General features: G+C 41.0%; 1 protein-coding gene across 1 annotated transcript; it reads left to right on the forward strand.

The window, feature by feature from the left end:
- Positions 1–5,039: 5,039 nt before the first annotated feature.
- LOC136768494 (zinc finger protein 678-like) lies at positions 5,040–17,952 on the forward strand. Its single transcript, XM_066722726.1, has 2 exons — positions 5,040–5,510; positions 15,570–17,952. The coding sequence occupies exon 2, from the start codon at positions 15,734–15,736 to the stop codon at positions 17,471–17,473; it is 1,740 nt and encodes a 579-aa protein (XP_066578823.1). The 5' UTR covers positions 5,040–5,510; positions 15,570–15,733; the 3' UTR covers positions 17,474–17,952.
- The last annotated feature ends 5,444 nt before the right edge of the window (positions 17,953–23,396 follow it).

Raw genomic sequence — 23,396 nt, forward strand, 5'->3', positions numbered from 1 at the left:
TAGTGGGAATACTGTAGATTTTTTACATATGTATTATTATTTTTTATTAATTCCGCCTCCTCTACAGCTTAAATAATTTAAGCTATTCATTGTGATTCTGAATTAAAACAAAATAGTGAAATGTCCCCACTGTCCCTAATGTAGGGGGAACTGAGTAAGAAGAAATGAAGGTTGATAGAGAAGGAAATGAGGAAGACTGAGAAGACATTCAGGATAATGTAGGCCTAAACCAGGACGAGAGAGATCACATTCAGGATAGTATACGGGGAATTGAGGAACAGAGAGAAGAAATACAGGACAAAAGTTATGGAAATGAGGAAGATAGAAAAGACATTCATGATAATGTAGGCGTGAATGTGGCAGATAGAAAAGACATTCAGGATAATGTAAGGGGAAATGAGAGAGAAAGAAATCAGGATGATGACCTACAAGAGAAAAAGGGTGAAAATAATGAGTACATCAAGAACAAACAAGGACCCCTTTACTATTCAAATACAAAAGAAAACATGTGAGAAACTTAAACCATTGTCTGGTACCTACCAGCTGAAGAAGGCATATGGACAGATATATAGTATAGACAATTCAGGAAAGTAAATCCAAAATGCACTCTGATATTCAGATTTCAGCACAAGGTTATAGCCATAAGAAACGGTGCCCATATTTATTTATCAAGGCAGTCTGTTCATTCAAGGCCTGCAAAGCTCTTTACCACATCCAAATCCAGAAAAAAAACATCAAAAGGTGTTGAAATGGTAGATGTACATGTAACACATGTTGGTGATGTCAAACATAACAGAAGTGAGGTGAAATCATCCCCTGCCACCTACCCGAAGAGATATAAAATCGTAAAGCCCTGCAAAAAGGCGTGAGTAATGAGTACTACTCAAAACTCAGAGACAGCCCTGTGAATGAGTTGCTAGCAGGGAACATCACTCACATCAGTCTGCCTAAAGAGGTTTTAAAAGTTATCAGTTCAGAGGTCCACCGCAGCACACGCCTACATGATGTTGCCTGTGTAAATTGTAAATTGGAAGTTGTAAAATCTATTATATTTTGAATTGCTGTTTTATGTGAATTGAATTTGTAATGATTGATGACTTACCAAACTGTATTTTTGCACTTTTTTTTGCATTTATGTTGTAAGTCTGGCTGATGCAGACTGCGACCAAAATAAAAAAGGTAACAGTGACCCGGGTCCAACAGGTAGAGATGGACTACAGTTGGCCATTAATCCAAGGTGTACTTCTAGCCTTTAACAAATAGAGCATCAGTGCACACATCGAGAAAGCCCAACTATCTTCGCAAGGTCTCCCTTCACAATACAATTCCAGGTGGTGTTTGACAAGGCCAAAGATGCACTTGAAACAGTTAAGAGGGAGCTACTGAATGTCATTTTCTCTGACTACCTGGGGATCTTTCCTCTTTGGAGTGGGGTACTGCAGGATGACCTCACTAGATATGCCTTGGTTACAGATTAAACAACGACTTTTCAGAGCATGAAACCAGAAAACCAACTGCCATGCTGAAATCTGGTTTGGTATTGTGAAGAATTCTATTCTTCAGAAGGAGAGAGGTCTTCGGCCTGCTTGTTTCATACAGAAACTGTATGCTTCCCTATGAGGGCGAAACCGTGAGCATGTAATCCTGAATGGTTTGCCAGAAACCATGCTAGAAAGGCTACTGAAGCCTAAGAAGCACAAGCTCGAGCATACTGAGGAGCAGTGGGCCAAAAGAGCAGACTCAATCCCCCAACCCCCCCCAAAAAAATAGTTTTTCGATGCACCCGTCACAATACCAAACCCAAAAGGTTCCTCCAGAAGAACAAAGCCAAGGGTCAAGTGAAAATATATATTTAATTGGAATTCACAATTTTTTACATTCTATTAATGTCATAATGTGAATTAATTGGATTATAACTACGTTAAATGTGTTTGATCTTTCATATATTGAAAAATAAATAATTAACTTGTTTAAAAAAGAGCACTAAATGAAAAATCTCTGGCAAAGACAGCACAACTATCACGACTGTCATAGATGTTGCTGGAGTAACAGATAGGGCTATATACTGTATTTAAATAGAAAGACATTAGTGATTATTATTTACAACTATAAGATGATGTAATATAATACTGGTACACTTGCATTCCAGGTCTCCCAAAATGACGACATGTCTCAAAAGACTGAACAAGACAAAACAAGAACAAAAGCATCAACAAGACAGAACGCTACAGAAACAGAAAAGCAGGTATGGCACCTTCACAGATATACATTTTAAATGTCCATGTGAATGAAGTTTCACTATTTTCACTATTATGTTGTCAACAAAAAACATTTATGTTCATTCATGCTTTCCAGATAAAGTCTCTTTGGACAGAAGAAAAACATGGGGTTGCTGTGGCTGTATTTCAGTCAGAAGACAGAAAAACTACTTACACTCTGCACCATGCTCTTATATTTTCTTATAAGTCACTCTGAACAAGGGTGTCTGCTAAGAAATAATAATAATAATAATAATAATAATAATAATAATAATAATAATAATAATGCTACTAAGTTCAACTCTCTGAAACCACATGAGTGGCTTGCAGGGGAGGTAAGTATTCCCTGTTTTATTAGGCAGGGTTAGCCATAACATGGTGTAGGGAATAAAACTGAATCTGGGGAAATTCAACCCTGGTAATATTCCTCAGTTTAAATTATTCTCCTAATTCTGTTCTAATGCAAAGGAGGTAAATGCAGATGACTGAGGAAGGGGGGTCTCTGGTATCAATAGGATAACAAATGGTTAGTGAGGAGAGTTTGCTTACCAGGCTTGTATCAATAGCATATCAAAAGCTATTGATAAAGATGAGAAAGGAGACAGTCTGTCTCTGTTGGGAGGGGTGAGTTAATCACCTCTGAGAGAGGTACGGGTGTGGGGAACGGGCGAGTCACTACACTGGAATGTGGGAGAGCAGGATTAGGGCTCCATTGTCACCTATGCTAATAGTGCAAAAATAGTCCCAGTGTTTAACATCAAAACACTGCAACACAACCCAGCAACACCTAGTTTAACTACCAATCTCAGCAGGCAACCTCTCCTCCACCAAACTGTCCTTTTCACCCATCAGTTATATTGGTTGGAAGGAGTCCAGCACAGCCCCCCCCCCCCGCCTTTCCTCCCTGTCCGTGTCTTGTCAGTACACTGCTGTTCTTTTAAGAACGCAAGAGCCAACACTTTTAATAAAGAGCTGTTTCTGCATTTGAATTGGAGTCTGCACATACTCTGTACACACAAACACTCAAAAGCGTTACAGTATTTATTGAGGCACTACAATGGCAGAATGGATGTGAGAAGCCAAGGGCTGCAGATGAAGGATCCAGAGGGTGGACGCTGTAGAGTTAGGCTTGTGAAAGAACTGTAGAGTAGCATTTTGAGTAAAACACTGTGGTAAATAGTCAGTGGAAATCCACAAGGCCCTGCAGACAGGGTTCCAGATGGCCCACTCACCTGGACTGCTCTTTAAGTTCAATATAGTAATTTAACAGATTGAACAGATAGTTAAGTCTTGGACCTAACAAATAAGGATTGTTTATTCGATGAGGGGTGTTGCCCCTCTGTTTTAGTGCCATGTTGTATTTGTTCTGCCTCTCTCTCACAGACTGTGTGCTGTGGCCAAACATTATTCTGTGAGTTCTTGTTAACAAACTATTTAATTCGAGATGTCAATCCTGTGTGATGGAATTATTTTGTTATCTAGCAAGGCCATTAAAATATCTAGTGTTGAAGACAAGCAATTGCTCTGTTTTTTGTCCTTTGTATTATAATTTCACTTCCACTAATAAACAATAATGTAATTTTATAGATTACAATGCTGACATGATCTTAAAACAATAACGCTTTTCCCAAACAGCACAGTGTCTGGGAATGAGCAACAGAGGCTTCATCACAGCAAGAGAAGATGAACAGTGGAAGGGGCATCTTTGCCGTAACAATCACAATCAGTAAACTATTTTATTTTACAGTGCATGTAAATGTATGCCATGTGACAATAATTCAACTTCTGACCAACAAGATACATTTTATTTGATCTTTTGATTTTTGTAATTACCAGTATAGTTATGCTTTATGGAAAACCAAGAGAGGGGTGAGAATAGCGGTGTAACGTTCAGAATTCTTGCTTAGATTCTTTCCCACGAGAATCAGGTGAGATGGCATGATATGCTGAATTAACTGTGTAACTGTGACATTCACTGAATTAGTTATTGTTTTTTTACGGCCTTAAATGGCTTAAATATTGATATTATTTGTTTATATTAAATCAAATGTAGAATTTTGATTTAAAACAAAGGTTGTAAAAGTATGCCAGACATTTTTAGAATAAATCACATCTAGTTTGAGGTTTCTGTGACAATCAGTGAATTAATTTTGTTATGCTTTAAATGGCTATAGGTAAGTGTCCATTGAATGTCTGTTGAATGTCTGAATGTCTGAATATAAAAACATCTTTACTTCCATATAAAATGTGCCAAATCACAATGTATTGACAGATTTTGTAACTGAACTACTCATAACTAGATTAATAACAACTAATCGTTGTTTTACATATTAGTTACGTTTTTGTTTTTGACTTTGACAACATGTAATGTATTAATAATGCTCTGGTGTACACTGGTGAAATTGACACCAGAGCTAACAAAACACATAATTAAAATAAGAACCAGTGTACACATTGTCGGTTGAAAGGTTTTATTAAATACTATGAAATAACTGAGAATATATTGAAAGCTCTACAGTAATTATTACCCAGCTGGAATTGTAATGCAATATTATATTAATAATATGGAGTTATAATACAATTGCGCTTCATGTAGCCTACAGCCGACTTCGTGTATTAAACTATGCCAATAGCCTACAGTATATTAGTGCAGGTCCGAGCCTCCCCCTGTGCATTCAACCGGTTATTCTGTTAAAAGTATTAAATGTTTTGTCTAGAATGATAATGCTTTTGCGTCTCGTTTGGGGAAATAAACTGCAATGGGAAATGCAATTTAGCTTTATATTTGTGTGCCAGATACGTGTTGAGTTTAAATGATTATATAAACATCACACACACACACAATGTATTATCGATTATGCAACTAAAATAAATGTATCATTATATCGTGTTATATGGCATTAGCATTTGAACTGGATCAGCATGTCAGCAGGGCGCTCTGCTCAGGTCTGCATAGAGCCGAGGCCTCCGCCCTGACTTCCCTTCCCGCCGGCAGCGCGGCAGCGCAGCAGCGCATCCTCAGAGCGGGATACAGCCGGAGCAGCTCGTCCGCAGCTCTGCGCCAGTGCGACCAACTTCAGTCCGCCGCTGCGGATCAGACAGTACCGTCCTAGCAAGTGCGCAGCTGCGTACAGAGCCCCGTACTGACTGCGAGTGCGCTGCCATTGACCAGAGAGTCGGAGTTTCGGACGGACGGGCGGCCTTTGAGAAGCGGCGGACACGGAGGAGGAGAGACCCCGGGAGCTGCCCTAGGTAACTTGTTCATTGTGTTCATGTCCGCTGTTTAAAGAGACGCGATGCGCAGACGCGATGGGCTGGATCTTATTCTGTGACGCATCTGTGCGGCTTCTCATCAGGGCTGAAAATGCGCATCCGCTCGTTTCATATTCTCGGCGCGCCTGCGCAGTGAGGTGCGCTGCTGCGCATTTCCTCAGACAGACAGTCCGCTCAGCGACACAGACTCTGTTGAACCCGTTCATTGCAGACGACATTGCGCAGCTTCCGACCTCATCTATAATGGACATCGATCTAGTATTAGATCTGAGCACCGCAGCGATATGAGTTCATTTACATGCGATATTTGATACTGACGTGCCATGCAGACTATTAGTGTAATAGTAGTTTATTCCCCTGTGTGGCTCAGCTGTCGTGTAAAATTGCACTTGTATAACGTTTTCGTCATACTTCTTGCTTTTTCATTGCTAGTACTCGTGTTGTTTATTTTGATTTTCCCCTTCACATCTTGTCTGCACTTATTAGCTATTACAATCTAGGATGCAAGACTTGTATTTTGTGTTTACTGTATATTTTCCTATATACTTGTGTAATTTGGCTATGTTTAGATATTATTTTATATATAAATAAAATCGAGTAGACAATAGATCAACATTTATCTGTACACTGTGCGTATTAAAATAGTCTCCTGTATGTTTGGAAAAATGTTGAACCGTCCCTTAGTGAAACCAACTTTACTCTTCAATTGTTTTGCACATTATTGGGATTCTGTGAATTCCATCTCTTCTTCAAACTGTACATCATGCGCCCTATTTGCTATGATGTATAACTGTAACAATATGAAGTTGAAATTGTACAGTTTCAAACAGACCTACTGAAAAAAAAGACGACAGGAATATGGACTTTAAAAAAGCTGATCACAATGCACTTCGTTAGTGTATCTAGATTCACTTATTTGACAGATATTACATTAAAACAACTCAATTTAAAAAATGTTTAGCAATGTTTATGATTAATTGGATTTTTTAGGTAAATATTTGTGTGGTTAAAACAACTTTCAACCTGCAAATGGCCTGATGAATGCAGGTTCAGCACCAAAACAAACAGCGCAGTGCATTTTTCTTTTTTCATATACACCGGTTTTGGAACACCCCCAGTTTTTATTGAAATTTAAGCAGTTTAAGTCCAATGAATAACTTGAAATGGTACAAAGGTAAGCGGTAAACTGCCAGAGGTTTAAAAAAACGGAAAAATAATGTATACTTCAGCGTTATATACTGTGTTACTACACCCTGTTACGCATTGTTTGGCAGTGTTGCGGACTGTGCACAGCAGTCGCTCTGTATTTATTCCTCCAATGCGCGTTTCTTTCTCAAACGCATCCGATTCATCCAGAGGAACCGCGCAGTCTGCTCATTCTCAGCTGAAATACCAGTAAAGTTTTTGTTTTGTTTTTTGTTTTGCAACAATCTGCAAATGCTGGTGTTCACTGAACCACTGATATTACATATTAACTTCCATATCCGTGTCTTTGAATAAGGTTTAAATGTCTAAGATAAGTTGGTGTAGATGTTATTTCAGTTCCTGTTAAATGGTTGCTTTATTTCACGAAGAAAACAACATTGGAATAACTATTTGTTTTCGTGTATAAATCTCTGGTGTACGTATGTAGACAGTGGTCTTAACAAGTATGCATTTATACGAAAAGCGCCCGGAGATCACATACTAAAACCTGCCCGGAGGCGCCCGGTGGCACTAGTTGACGCCCGGAGATCAAATACAATAACTTTCTTTTTATTTAAGTCCAGTTGGCGACAGCAAAACATGATTAAGCCAGGAGATCAGCAGACATGATCAAGGACATATCAAGGCGATTTACAATACAAAGCATCCCGGCTAATCCACAGAATCTCGAAAATTGGAGTGAGGAGAGGTGGGGGCAGTAGGGTGGCCAAGCTTCATGGCGGGGTAACTGTGTCCCCCGGGAAACGCCCCTGTACTGGGATTTAAATGTTTTAATTGTTACAGACAGTGAGTTGTGGGAGCTTTGCAAGGCTACCCTGTGCGCCCTGAACGGTTCTGGACTTCACTGGCGCAGCTAAACCGCAGAGCTTTGCTCCGGTTGCCCCTGCCGCCTCTTGACGTATTTAAAAGTGAATTCGCGGTTAATTATGATTAGTCTTTGTATTGATGTCACGGGTGGTCTTGTGAGGGTCTCTCTCATACACCCCCACGCAGGCTCGGGCACAAGGAATTGCGGTAATAACAGATTTATTGATTTCACACACAAAGGGCGAGAAGTCTGCGTGATTACTTAACATATAACATATCTACTAAAATAATGCTTTATTTTCCCAGTCAAGATAATAGCAGCAAGTTAATGTGCAAAGACAGAATACGGTTCACTCTCGGACGTTATTAATCCGTATCCTGGCTTGTGTAAGAAACAAAATGGGATTAAACAATCAAACAATAATTAGTGAAGCAAACGGTCAAACAAGCAGTGCAAAGTATTTTGAAAAACAAACCCACAATAATAAGTAAATCACACCTACTACTACTACTACTACTACTACTACTAATCATAATAAAAGAAAATAAAAGAACATAATTAGGCCTAATATATCATAGACCATCCTTGACAATTATATACATATATGGTGCACCGCTTACCCCCTTACATGACATATACAGCAACAGCACAAGGGATATTATTATTAATGATTATTATTGTTTTTATTACAATACTATACTGGCTTTGATTGCATTGTGTATTGTCAAACTACATTTAAGTACAGTGTAAATCCCTGCTTACACACAATGTTGCCATCGTTGTGTGTTAGCTGGGATGTGACTGCTTTGTATTGTAAATCGCCTTGATATGTTCTTGATCATGTCGGTTGATCTCTTGGCTTAATCGCGTTTTGCTGTCGCCAACTGGAATTAAATAAAAAAAAAAAGTTATTGAATTTGATCTCCGGACGTCACTTAGTGCCACAAGGCGTCTCCGGGCAGGTTTTAGGACGACCCCTTATTACATGGGTTTCCAAACCGGTCCTGGAGTACCCCCTGCCCTGTTGGTTTTTGTCCCAACCGAGGTCTTAATTACTTAATTGAATGGTATATTGCTTTGTTAGGCCAATTAATGATTCAATTAGGCAATTAAGAAGACCTCAGTTGGAACAAAAACCAGCAGGGCAGGGGGTACTCGAGGACCGGTTTGAAAACCACTGTCTTATTAGATATTACAATTTAGGATGCAGGTGCACTTTTGTAATGCTATTATATTTTGTAAGTCCCCCCGGATAAGGGCGTCTCCTAAGAAATACATAATCTATCCAGGCTGAATCATTTTTAACCTCATCATTGGGCGAGTTATGGAAATACATTCTTTGCCTGAGGATTTTTAGACGGATTTGCCTTTGCTGACCTTGATCATGCTGTTGTATATGGATGATGCATTGTTCCATATAAATAAATCAAGAACGAAATAAAAAAAAATAGGCATAACTAAATAGATAAATATAAAGGGACATAAATGTAAATGTATTTATCTAATTTATATCTATTTTATATATGTATTTCGTATTATATTTACCAGGGTTCCCACGCAAATCAGATTTTTTTTCCCATGTCTTTTGCATGATAATTTTCTGATTGTCCATGAATAAATTATTTATTCGTTTACAACAAAAATGCTGGAAAATTGGAAATGCACACAGAAAATAATGAGGATATTGATAAACACAATAGGAAAGAACCACATAATCAGCTTTTGTCATGACAGCCTCCTCCTCCCTTACAGCTACTAACTTTAATAAAACATGCTACCATCAACTAATAAAGAGTACACGAAGATGTAAATGCAAAATTAAACCTAATCCTATCTGATCCATGTATATGTAGTATAAATGTTAATTAGAAACTATACTGTAGAACCGTCTCGGAAATAAGTGGAGAGTCGCGGAGACAAAGCAAACAGAACTTTAATCGGGCCGCTCGGAAGCGCCACGTCAGGAAAATTCCTTCAGTGAGAATTAATGTTTACAAACATGAGTGCAGCTTTATAGGAAAATGACGTAACATATTATGGCCGTTCATCCAATCAGAAGATACAGGTCCGGGTCCGTTTACGATCTGTCCTCCCGTGAAGAGGTGATGGATCCATAGCAGATGTCCGTCTTTGATGTGCACTAGGAAGATGCGATCCCACGGTCGTCATTTACCTAGTGTCAATCGCTCGTTAACAGAAACATTCCTGCCTATCTGGAGAAACGATTAAGTCACAAACAAATTCACAGCAGACATCTGTAGGCTATTTCTGCACTGTGTGATCTTTTATTAGTGACAAGAGTTTCTAACAAATCAACCTTGTTGACCCTTTACTTGTCCTGCTAAATCTAATCCGCTCAGTCTGTATACAAAACTACTTCTAATGCTAATATTAATATAAAACATTATATAATTATCACAAAACACTTTCTTCAACTTCCTATACAGAGTCTTCATATACAAAACATTAAGTCTGTATTTTAATGATTTTAGCAGTAATTCTGAATTGCCTTGAATATAAACTACTATAAATCAGCTAAATTAATAAAAACATACATTCAAACATTAACTTTTACATTTAACATTTATATTTATATTTAACATTTATATTTATATTTAACATTTATATTTATTTAAAATTTACATTTATATTTAACATTTATATTTAGACTAAATATTTATTTTGTGACTTAGTTTAGGATTTAGTTAAATATTTAATCAAACGATAAATATTTATTTTTCAAAAACGGAGATTTAGCATTTAAGTATTTATTTAAATAAACTAAATATTTATAAATGTTGGAAAAAAAAAGTTAAATGTGTGAAAAAAGACACTCGAAAAAAAAGTGTGCGCTGTTTTACATTTGACGCCCCATATTTCTGTCATCTTCGCACACAACGCCTGTACTTAATGAAACCGAATCACTGAAGAAAATACAATGCGAAGACAATGTGAACACTTCTGTCTCTCACTTCTGACAAATTAGTTACAAATTGAAACACATTCGCTACATAATGAATTACCCAACTGCCTGTATATTGTCATTTACATTCACTTTAAACCATTCCGTGATAGAGGAAATATCATTTGATATTTTAAAACTGATATTCTGAAAACAACCACAGTCATACATACAACCGTGCACTTCATACAATTAAATATTTTACTTTTCAGTACATTTAAACATTTTAATAAGTCGGCTCTCCGCTGTGACGTCACTTGAGGACAAGCCTCTGTGGAATACTGAAGCTGCACAGTGTTGGCAGTGTCAAACACAGTTATAATGATTATTATTCATACGAATACGTATTTTAAAGTTGTATAGGTCCATTTAGTAAAATACCTTCCACTGATATCGCATCTGTCAGCATTTAGTCGGACAAGAAATGGTATTTTTTCGGTCAAAGGCAAAGGTGCTGAATGCTGGCGCTGAAGTGTGTCTCATTGAGCACCTTTAGCTTCACCTACACCCTACACCACTGGTTCCCAAACCGGTCTTGGGGGACCCCCTACCCTGCTGGTTTTTGTTCCAACAGAGCTCTCGATTACTTCATTAAACCTTAATTCAAGTAACAATCTGCTTCGATTTTACTTTTTAAATTGTGTTAGAAAATAGTTGTTTCTTCAAAACGTTTTTTAATATAATTCTACACTTAACTTAAAACCCCTACTGTTTAAAACAATTAAAAGTCTCTGATTTAGGAACTTATTAGTTAAATTAAGGTTTCAATTAAGTAATTGACAGCTCGGTTGGAACAAAAACCAGCAGAGTAGGGGATCCCCCAGGACCGGTTTGGGAACCACTGCCCTACACCCTCCTCACTCAGGTCCACACTCTGTGACGTCAGCACAACGTCACGCAAAGTGTACACTTGTCGAAGGGTGTAGGGAGCAAGTGTGCGATCTGGGACACAGCCATAGATAGTGAATTAAAACCATGGCGCAGTCTCCTCACTAGCACTGCCTAGCGGTTGTTATATAAAGTTCTCCTAAGATACTATACACCCCCATTTTCTGCCAGCGCAGCAGCCCCGTTTGTGTTTTGTCCGTGTCTGATTTATGCTTCTGCGTCTGCGTCTCTGCGTACATGCGCGGGTGTCGTATGTACAACTGTCTGCCAACAGACTTGCAGTAAGGTCGACGCGTCCATAGGGGGCAGTGTCGCATTAACACATCGCAATCTACAGAAAACCAATCCCATTTTCTATGGTGCACCTACGATTGTATGGATTAACACATACTGTTAATGACATGTTACAGAAATTACACGCACACACACACACATACAAATTGCATCATGTATGTGCAGAACTATAGTGTCTTGCTATAGTTGGATAGACTTAACACTAGAACATACACAAATCTCTGCGTGTGTGAATTTCTACTGCATATCTGTTCTTATATGTTACTCAATATTTGAATTAAATACATATGACGTTTCAGCTGTTAAACTCCTCAAAATTAATGAACTATAAATATGTACTTCTCCAACCGCCATACCCGCAGTTTGTGATATAAATGTGACTGAATATAATAAATATAGCCAGCAATATGGGCTTTGTAATCAATTTAGTAATTGTGAAAGATTCATAATCATGTTGATTGTTGAAACATATGATTTTCTACACATCATATATTAATTATTATCATTATTGTATTAGATTTGCACCTGATATAGCTCTTGTCTGATCGGCTCAGCAAGTTTCTAACTTTCCTTCGTAATTCAATCCTGATCATGTTGTAAACCTGGGTCTCTGGATCAATGTCTTGATCTGTCACTGTCTGATCCTGATGCTAATTGTTCATTCCGTCCACGGAAAGCAAAGTACATTTTACCTTTCGTCCAAAATTGCCAAGCACGAAATACGTGGGCATTTCGTGGGATAAAATGTGAATTATGTTCACGAAATGTGCAGTTTGAGGGACAAAATACTCATTATGTCCACAAATGCGTTTCGTGGATGAGGAGATGCATTTTAAATACTTTCCTATGTCACCACATTATTTCTCTGACCTGCTGCAATGCCTACAGACAGACAGACTGGCAGTGTTGCCAGGTCCTCTCCTTAATTTCCCCCCAAACTGGGAATCAGCCAAATCCCCAAAATAACAGATTTTCCCCACAAATTTTGAAACAAAGTGATGTCCGGGGGTGCTGCTGGTGAAGTGAGGTGGGGGAGGGGGGCTCATGAAGTGAGGTGGTGGTGGTGGTGGTGGGGGTTCCCCCTGTGCACTTAAAAGTCCCCCAATTTGGCAACAGTGACTTAACTACAGAGACCAATATTATTGGGGAGTGGCGTAGTCCATTTTCACTGTTAAAGGGTAGGCTTAATATTTTAAAACTTAATGAAATGAGACCACTGTTGGAAAATTAAAATGAGGAAAAGAACCCCCTGTTTTGTACTTTAGGTCCCCCGTTTGGTATCCTTTTCCCCCCAATCTGGGAACTTGACTCACAGGACACGGTGTTGAGATTTCGGAGGAGTGACGTCAGCTCCTCTGCGAGCCTCTGCGGGCTGTGCTTACCCAGAAACCCCTGCTCTGCATCGCTACGCTGAGACGCATACGTGGTTTATGAACTGGTGGGGCACGAAAAGACCTATGAACACGTGACATAATGTATATTTGCACTCCAGTTGTTGCAATCCCGCAAAAACCTATAAGAAGTTTAAAAGGTCATTATGACATAGCGGTAGGTCAAGGATACAATTCAGTTTATGTGTACCAATAATCATGAGAGAGCATAATTAAAACAAGAAATGCAAATAAATTGTGATTTGCCATTTTTTGTTTTAAAGAAATTCAAATTGTTACATTATAGTAAAAAAAAATCAACTATGTGCTGAAGCGCCTTGTGTATGTATGTGTGTGTGTGTATACACCAATCAGCCATAACATTATGACCACTGACAGGTGAAGTGAATAACACTGATAATCTCGTTATCATGGCACCTGCCAGTGGGTGGGATATATTAGGCAGCAAGTGAACATTTTGTCCTCAAAGTTGATGTGTTAGAAGCAGGACAAATGGCCAAGCGTAAGGATCTGAGCGACTTTGACAAGGGCCAAATTGTGATGGCTAGACGACTGGGTCAGAGCATCTTCAAAACTGCAGCTCTTGTGGGGTGTTCCCGGTCTGCAGTGGTCAGTACCTATCAAAAGTGGTCCAAGGAAGGAAAAGCGGTGAACCGGCGACAGGGTCATGGGCGGCCAAGGCTCATTGATGCACGTGGGGAGCGAAGGCTGGCCCGTGTGGTCCGATCCAACAGACAAGCTACTGTAGCTCAAATTGCTGAAAAAGTGAATGCTGGTTCTGATAGAAAGGTGTCAGAACACACAGTGCATCGCAGTTTGTTGCGTATGGGACTGCGTAGCCGCAGACCAGTCAGGGTGCCCATGCTGACCCCTGTCCACTGCCGAAAGCGCCTACAATGGGCACGTGAGCATCAGAACTGGACCACGGAGCAATGGAAGAAGGTGGCCTGGTCTGATGAATCACGAGCTCAAGGTGTTGACTTCCAAATTCCCCAGATCTCAATCCAATCGAGCATCTGTGGGATGCGCTGGACAAACAAGTCTGATCCATGGAGGCCCCTCCTCGCAACTTACAGGACTTAAAGGTTCTGCTGCGAATGTCTTGGTGCCAGATACCACAGCACACCTTCAGAGGTCTAGTGGAGTCCATGCCTCGACGGGTCAGGGCTGTTTTGGCGGCAAAAGGGGGACCTACACAATATTAGGCAGGTGGTCATAATGTTATGGCTGATTGGTGTGTATATATATAATATGAAAATAATACATGTGGTAGATTTACATTCTAAGTAATAAAGCTGCAATGCTATAAACAATAATTATCACAACTCCTATGACACAAAAATACCAATATGAGTAAGCTATAGCATAGAATACAAATAAATGTCAAAAACAAATATCTCCACGATTGTAATACAGCATGCTCCCCAAATTCGTCTATAGTTAGTACTGCAGCAGTATAATAAATAATTGAAAATAACACTCACTGATAGCTGACTTTGTTTATTCATGTCCGTTGTAGCTGTCTGCGCAGCAGCGAGTGCACTTTGAGAGCACCCTGTACACTTGACACAAGCAATCAACAGCTCAATCTGGATTGTTTTGGATGTCCCTTTAAAATACTTTAATGTTTGCCTGGTCTCTCTGACAAGTGTTTTTAAGTCCTTGTAACCAGAGTTTGTCCACACGGTCTCTCCCCTGAAAAAACTTAAACAAAAAAACAATTTTCCAATAACTTTTTTTTTACCATTCTGTATTAAAAGCCCTGTTTTTTTATTTTCCCTTTGGGCGAACAAAAGATCTGTCACTTGATGGAGATCTAATCATTGGAGTTCAATATTTTCTTCAAATGACAACAAAGAAAAACTATTTTCTAATATGGAATCCAGATCACATTTACAGTCCCCAAATAGCAGTAACTCAGGTTGTGTTCTGGTCATGCAGATTTCAGCAGCTGTGTGCAGATCTGCGCTTCACCATGATTTGGATTGGTGTAATCCTGCAGATCTGTGCAGAACTGCTGACATCTGTGCTACAAGAACGTGACCTCACTGACAAGCGGAAAATGAGATCTACAGAACACAGACTGAATTGTCATATCGATGTCTGTCATATCGATGTCTGTGTACCTCTCTGCCCTGCTCCTCATTGCCTACTGCTTTGCCAGCAGCCGTGGCACTGACCTTGCTTATGCTGCTAAATTCACCTCCCTCCTGCCAGCAGGGCCCCTATTGGGCAGCTTTGGTATAAGCTTTCACTGATTGACGGGTCAGAAGGCTCTTCCCATTCAACTTGAAAGGGAACCTCATTGCAATAATCGTAATAATCTTGAATATGTCTGTATCTGTTATGTATGATTTATTAAGAGCTCTATTGGGGTTTTATTTATTTAATTTGCAAGTGAATGTGTAAAATGTTAGTGACTTATTTTCCGTGATTAATTGCTGGGATGCCCCTATTCTGATCTGCTCTCCTGTCTTCTCCTCCCCCAGGAGCTGTAGAGGCCAGTGCTCTCCCTGACTCTGGGAAAAGGTCTCCCACTTAGCAGCAGCCCTGTGAGCAGGAGTGGGGCTCCAGTCTGAGGCAGGACAAAGAGCCCACAGCTACTGAAGACAAAAAGAGTCTGTCTGAGCAGCACGAGAGCAGACACAGTGAAATGGAGCTCAGTGGACTGGAGTCTGGCCACGTGGTGGAGCTACAGACTGTGGGTTTAACACAGGGATTCTGGGCACTGGGATCTGAGTGTGGACCCAGTGCAGCTGGTATTGAGCCAGACTCTGCCAGTACACAGTGTGAGCCCAGTGTTGCGTCTGTTCACATTAAGACAGAGGACAGTGAACTGGAGTGGGAAATGCATACAGATTTGAAAGATGAACCTTGTAATCTTAAACTAGAGAATATTACAGGAAGCCTCTGTAAACTGGAGCCGCAACTTCCTGTAGATGGACTGTGTGACACTGACTCTGTTGCCTTGAGGACGGGGCTCAGTAGAGGCAGTGCAGTGAGGGGTGAGAGCACATCTTCACAGTCCAGACAGCGTCCTGGACCCTCCAGCTCTGACTCTCCTCCCTCAAACAAAACTGGGAAACATCAGAGCTGCCATCGCTGCCTTCAGTGTGAGAAAACTTATAAAACTTTAGGAAACTTTAAAAAACATAAATGCATTCCTAAAGGGAAAAGAGTGCACTGCTGCAGCCTGTGTGGGAAGAGCTTTGATCGTTTAAGAATTCTGACAATTCACCAGCGCACTCACACAGGAGAGAAACCATACAGTTGCTCCCAGTGTGGGAAGAGCTTCACCCAATCATCAACACTTAATTCTCACCAGCGTATTCACACAGGGGAGAAACCGTACAGCTGCACCCAGTGTGGGAAGTGCTTCACTCGGGCAGATCACCTTCGTTCTCACCAGGGTGTTCACACAGTTGAGAAACCATACAAATGCTCCCAGTGTGAGAAGAGCTTCCATCGTGCAGAGAGCCTTAAATATCACCAGCGCACTCACAAGGAGGAGAAACCCCACAGCTGCTCCCAGTGTGGAAAGTGCTTCACTCAGAAAGCAAGCCTTACATATCACCAGCGCATTCACACAGGGGAAAAACCCTACTGTTGCTCCCAGTGTGGAAAGAGCTTCACTCAGAAAGCAAGCCTTAATAATCACCAGCTCATTCACACAGGGGAGAAAAATTACAGCTGCTCCCAGTGTGGGAAGAGTTTCAATCAGGCAGGACACCTTAAATCTCACCAGCGCATTCACACGGGGGAGAAACCCTACAACTGCATGCTGTGTGGGAAGGGTTTCAGTCAGGCAGGACACCTTAAAGAACACCAGCGCACTCACACAGGAGAGAGACCCTATGTCTGCTCCCAGTGTGGGATGAATTTCACTCTTGCAGATAGCCTTAAATCTCACCAGCGCATTCACACAGGGGAGAAACCCTACAGCTGCACAATGTGTGGGAAGAACTTCAGTCGGGCTACACACCTTAAAGATCACCAGCGCATTCACACAGGAGAGAGACCCTACTTCTGCTCCCAGTGTGGAAAGAGCTTCACCCATGCAGCAAACCTTAATTCTCACCAGCGGATACACACGGGGGAGAAACCTCACAGCTGTTCCCAGTGTGGGAAGATCTTCCGTCAGCCAGGCGGCCTTAAATCTCACCAGCGCATTCACACAGGAGAGAAACCATACAGTTGCTCCCAGTGTGGAAAGAGTTTCAGTCATTCAAGTAGCCTTAAATATCATGAGCGCATTCACACAGGGGAGAAACCATACAGCTGCTCCCAGTGTGGAAAGAGTTTCAGTCATTTAAATTGCCTTAAATGTCACCAGCGCATTCACGCTGGGGAGAAACCGCACAGCAGCTCCCAGAATGGGAAGAACTTCAGTTAGGCTAGTTGGTGAAACACCCCATTTTACCCCCCAATTCAGCCCATTCAGTCTGCTGTGTGACAGGAGTGTGAAGCAGCTGATCAGAGTAGATCTTTGTCAGGCACAGCAGAAATGCACACAGTTCTGTGTCTGACTCCATTCTCCAGCAGTGAACGGCCCAAATCTGTATCATTTATTAAGTACACTACTATGGTGAAATACTGTTACAGTTATTGATATTTGTATATGATTATTAGCAGAATCCTTACACTGGATGACTTGGTTAACTGGGATTTTCTAGTTTGTGTTTTGATTGAAACAATCATTAAAAAAACTGCACTCTAACAGTGCTGTTAAAATGTGACTGATAAGTCTCTGATAGTGTTGATATTTGAGTCATATTTGTATTCTAATTTGAATTGTTTACATGTTGTGTAGATTTCACATCTATGGCATTAATCAATTAATTTTCTAAAATCTAAAATAAAAACATACTATAATTTGCCTGCAGGTCTTTTTGGGTGGGTGAATAAGCTCTTGTATTACAAGATTTAAAAACATTTAAAACCTCAAAGTGATTAAAAACCAAATTCCAAATAAACTCTCAAGTGAAACGTGCATTAAAGCATGAAAACAATTACATTTGTGTTAAGTTTTTAACAATTTAACAATTTAACAAAAACAGTCAAATGTATTGAAATTGACAGACAATGCACCAGATAAATAAAAAAACAAGCAAAAACTTCAAAGGAACAAAACCAAAACAATCTGATGCATTAAAATGAATAAGAACAGTCAATGCATTTGACAAAATAAATAAACACCAATAACCAATAAATCTAAAAAAAATGTTTTAAAAAACACAAATAAAAACATTCATTTTCAAATATAAAAGTTCTTGGACTCAGGCCCCAGCAGGGGGGGTATACGTCCCCAGAGGTGGTTTCTCATCATGGGATTCTAAGCTCTCCCAGATCCTGAATCTTCCAATTCCTCAAGGCTTCCTCCTTGCCCCTCTGGTGGATCTCCAGATTGACATGGTCTCATACTCGGGTCCAGCACCTTCTTTTTGAACAGACGGATGTTCCGTCCCTCCCACAGGGCCTGTTTCACCGCACAGACGACATGCCACCAGCACCTCTGTCTCCCTTCCCAGGCAGCCTTTGTAGGGGTAGGTGTCAAACCGGGCTAAACCCCTTCCATACATGAGCACTCGAGTTGGGAGACACCGAGTACATTAAGCATGAAAACATCCCAATCTGTACAGGCTCGAAAGGATTGTATTGTGACCCGCACATACTACGCAGTGGACTCGTAGTCTGTTTGCACGCAGACACAAGACTTCACCTGAATCGACGTCTTTTGACGAAACTAGATTAAATGAATAGGATCTGATCATTGAAATTATCATGACAATAACTTCATACATGCATGCATGCGTGCATGCATGCGTGCATGCATGTATGCGTGCATGCATGCCTACATTCATCCAGACATACATAGCAGTAAGACGGGGCCCTTCCCCGGGTAGCTTGGCCGAGCGGTCTAAGGCGCTGGATTAAGGCTCCAGTCTCTTTGTAGGCGTGGGTTCAAATCCCACCGCTGCAAGCAGCCATGTACAGGCTTGAAAGGATTGTATTGTGACCCGCACATACTGCGCGGTGGACTCATAGTCTGTTTGCACGCAGACACAAGACTTCACCTGAATCAACGTCTTTTGACGAAACTAGATTAAATGCATAGGATTTGATCATTGAATTTATCATGACAATAACTTAATACATACATGCATGCGTGCATGCATGCCTACATACATCCAGACATACATAGCGGTCTAAGGCGCTGGATTAAGGCTCCAGTCTCTTCGGAGGCGTGGGTTCAAATCCCACCGCTGCCAGCAGCCATGTTTTTGCCCGTCTTCAACGACCAGGTTGACGACGTTGCTAGGTTTCACCAAGACTCCCAGGCGGCATCCAAATGAAACAAAAACACACAGTGGTCTGTATACAGTTGTGAATGTGGCCACACAGGATCTTAATGCAGTGTTTCGTAGATGCAGGGTCAAGACTGGGGTCGTGGATGGAAAAGAGGCGCACGCAACCTGGGAGCAGAAACACACAGACACACACCTGACGTTCATTACTTATGGCCCAAGTACCCGAGGAACGCTTGGTGATGGAGTGCAGGTGGACCCAGGGGCGTTGTGCGGCGCTGATTCGCTCAAACGAAAACAAATGATAATAAGGCACACGTGCAAGCAATCATAATAATAACAGTTGGGAATAAGAAATGAGACAATGAGGTGAAAGCAAATCAAAACACAAAATAAAAGGCAATATAATGCCAACCAAAATACACAACCATATTGAATAGAGAGAAGCGAATGATGAATGTAATAAAAATGAGAGATTAGAAGAGCTCATTAACACCGTCCGAAACATGAACTTTACATTCCTGATGCTATCTGGGCTGTACGTGCACCTTCCCCAAGGGTGAGAGCTTTGCCTCTTGTTTTATGGAGGTGTAGTTCTTAATGTCATTGTTTTCGTTTCATTCCATCTTCTAATTGCACCAAGGTGTGGCTCTTTGGCTGCTGAAGTGCCCACCAGTAACTTGGGCTTTGCGGGGAATTGATTGAGGGTGGTGTGGTCACTTGAAATCTTGATAGTGGGGCCTTTTCTCATATACCTCGCCCCAGGACCAAAAATTCAGCGCTGGCATTTCAGCCACACCAGCCCCCCCCAAGGCCCAAAGCAAGCAGACACGCCCTGCACCCTCGCAGGCCATCTCCCACCATGCACACCACCACCCCGGCTATTGCACTCGAGGGTAATGACAACATTTTGAGACAGGACGGAACAGGATTGCAACGTAATGGAAAGAGATGAACACTTTATTGAGGCAGCATCATTGCTCTTCTATAAAAGGCTCCCGTGATCCGATGAGGATGGGATTCGCCTTAACCACTCAGCCACCTCGTCTGCCGACAGCGGTCCCCTTTGACATGCAAAGTACATGTCAAGAAAAGCATTTTGATTTAAATCAAGCGAGGGCGATTGCGTGGGTTGGAAGATCGTGAATGGACTCTTTCAGTAACACCTCATACACAAGTAACGTTGCAATGGCAATACTTAGTTAATTAGTCAAATACACACAGGTCATTAAAAACACTAACTATTCAATCTCATTAATGAGAGTTAATACACTTCTTGCCACAATTCCATCACAATACCTGCTAACATTGTCTCATTGATCATTTTTAATTTGATAAATACCACAAGACACAGGTTTAAGTACTGAAGTCATGGCACAGGAGATCACACATGAATAGATACAAATAAGATTCATGCAATTTCATATCAAACAAAAACCTGTTCAACATCAGCAAGGGTTATTTTCTTGTAGATGAATCGTATTCCTAATAAAAACCATACAAGTTTACACATATTTCCCTCATTAAGTCCTTTGGGAGACATTGTATTTAATGAATGTGTTAATGAAAGGACTTAATGAAGAATTTGATTTAAAACCTTTTTGTGAGGGAAAATATATGTAAACGTCTGAAGTTTGCCAATGAACATCTGAATGATTCAGAGGAGAACTGGGTGAAAGTGTTGTGGTCAGATGAGACCAAAATCGAGCTCTTTGGCATCAACTCAACTCGCCGTGTTTGGAGGAGGAGGAATGACCCCAAGAACACCATCCCCACCGTCAAACATGGAGGTGGAAACATTATGCTTTGGGGGTGTTTTTCTGCTAAGGGGACAGGACAACTGCACCGCATCAAAGGGACGATGGACAGGGCCATGTACCGTCAAATCTTGGGTGAGAACCTCCTTCCCTCAGCCAGGGCATTGAAAATGGGTCGTGGATGGGTATTCCAGCATGACAATGACCCAAAACACACAGCCAAGGCAACAAAGGAGTGGCTCAAGAAGAAGCACATTAAGGTCCTGGAGTGGCCTAGCCAGTCTCCAGACCTTAATCCCATAGAAAATCTGTGGAGGGAACTGAAGGTTCGAGTTGCCAAATGTCAGCCTCGAAACCTTAATGACTTGGAGAGGATCTGCAAGAGGAGTGGGACAAAATCCCTCCTGAGATGTGTGCAAACCTGGTGGCCAACTACAAGAAACGTCTGACCTCTGTGGAAGAGGAGTAATGAGAGGAGACCAAAGCAGCAGGTGTGTGGAGTTTGTTAATACAGTCTGTTACAACTACCAAAGAGTATAGAAGCACAAGAGACGGAGGCTAATAGGACGTTCCATTGCAACATCTGCACGCAGCAGCAGAGCTACGCCATTTTGGACTGTGAATCCAGTAAAACATCCCTCCAATAAATTGCCGTATAAAAGTACAAACAAAGTTATCAATATTTTATCGACATACACTCACCTAAAGGATTATTAGGAACACCATACTAATACTGTGTTTGACCCCCTTTCGCCTTCAGAACTGCCTTCATTCTACGTGGCATTGATTCAACAAGGTGCTGAAAGCATTCTTTAGAAATGTTGGCCCATATTGATAGGATAGCATCTTGCAGTTGATGGAGATTTGTGGGATGCACATCCAGGGCACGAAGCTCCTGTTCCACCACATCCCAAAGATGCTCTATTGGGTTGAAATCTGGTGACTGTGGGGGCCAGTTTAGTACAGTGAACTCATTGTCATGTTCAAGAAACCAATTTGAAATGATTCGACCTTTGTGACATGGTGCATTATCCTGCTGGAAGTAGCCATCAGAGGATGGGTACATGGTGGTCATAAAGGGATGGACATGGTCAGAAACAATGCTCAGGTAGGCCGTGGCATTTAAACGATGCCCAATTGGCACTAAGGGGCCTAAAGTGTGCCAAGAAAACATCCCCCACACCATTACACCACCACCACCAGCCTGCACAGTGGTAACAAGGCATGATGGATCCATGTTCTCATTCTGTTTACGCCAAATTCTGACTCTACCATCTGAATGTTTCAGCAGAAATCGAGACTCATCAGACCAGGCAACATTTTTCCAGTCTTCAACTGTCCAATTTTGGTGAGCTTGTGCAAATTGTAGCCTCTTTTTCCTATTTGTAGTGGAGATGAGTGGTACCCGGTGGGGTCTTCTGCTGTTGTAGCCCATCCGCCTCAAGGTTGTACGTGTTGTGGCTTCACAAATGCTTTGCTGCATACCTCGGTTGTAACGAGTGGTTATTTCAGTCAAAGTTGCTCTTGTATCAGCTTGAATCAGTCGGCCCATTCTCCTCTGACCTCTAGCATCAACAAGGCATTTTCGCCCACAGGACTGCCGCATACTGGATGTTTTTCCCTTTTCACACCATTCCTTGTAAACCCTAGAAATGGTTGTGCGTGAAAATCCCAGTAACTGAGCAGATTGTGAAATACTCAGACCGGCCCGTCTGGCACCAACAACCATGCCACGCTCAAAATTGCTTAAATCACCTTTCTTTCCCATTCAGACATTCAGTTTGGAGTTCAGGAGATTGTCTTGACCAGGACCACACCCCTAAATGCATTGAAGCAACTGCCATGTGATTGGTTGGTTAGATAATTGCATTAATGAGAAATTGAACAGGTGTTCCTAATAATCCTGTAGGTGAGTGTATATTTAATGCCTCTACCAAAATAGCATGTGTTAAACAATTATATATATAGATATATAAAATACTTTATAAATATTCATACAAATTAGTTACTTGCTTATTACATTTGTATCAAAGCAGAAATGTGTAAACCATTCATTCAGAATTTCATTTATTACACAACAAAAATGACAAACATCACATGATTTACTGATGACTTATTTTGAGAAATTTTCTATTGCGCTTCTGATTTGGCTCTGAGATTCTGCGATTTTGGGTGTGTAAAATGTGATGAATTCTGATCCGTATATATAGTGTAACCATGTAGATAAGTGACTTTTTGCACTTCTCCTTGTCAC

This window comes from Amia ocellicauda, chromosome 14 (assembly GCF_036373705.1).
Source record: "Amia ocellicauda isolate fAmiCal2 chromosome 14, fAmiCal2.hap1, whole genome shotgun sequence".
Taxonomy (NCBI): Eukaryota; Metazoa; Chordata; class Actinopteri; order Amiiformes; family Amiidae; genus Amia; species Amia ocellicauda.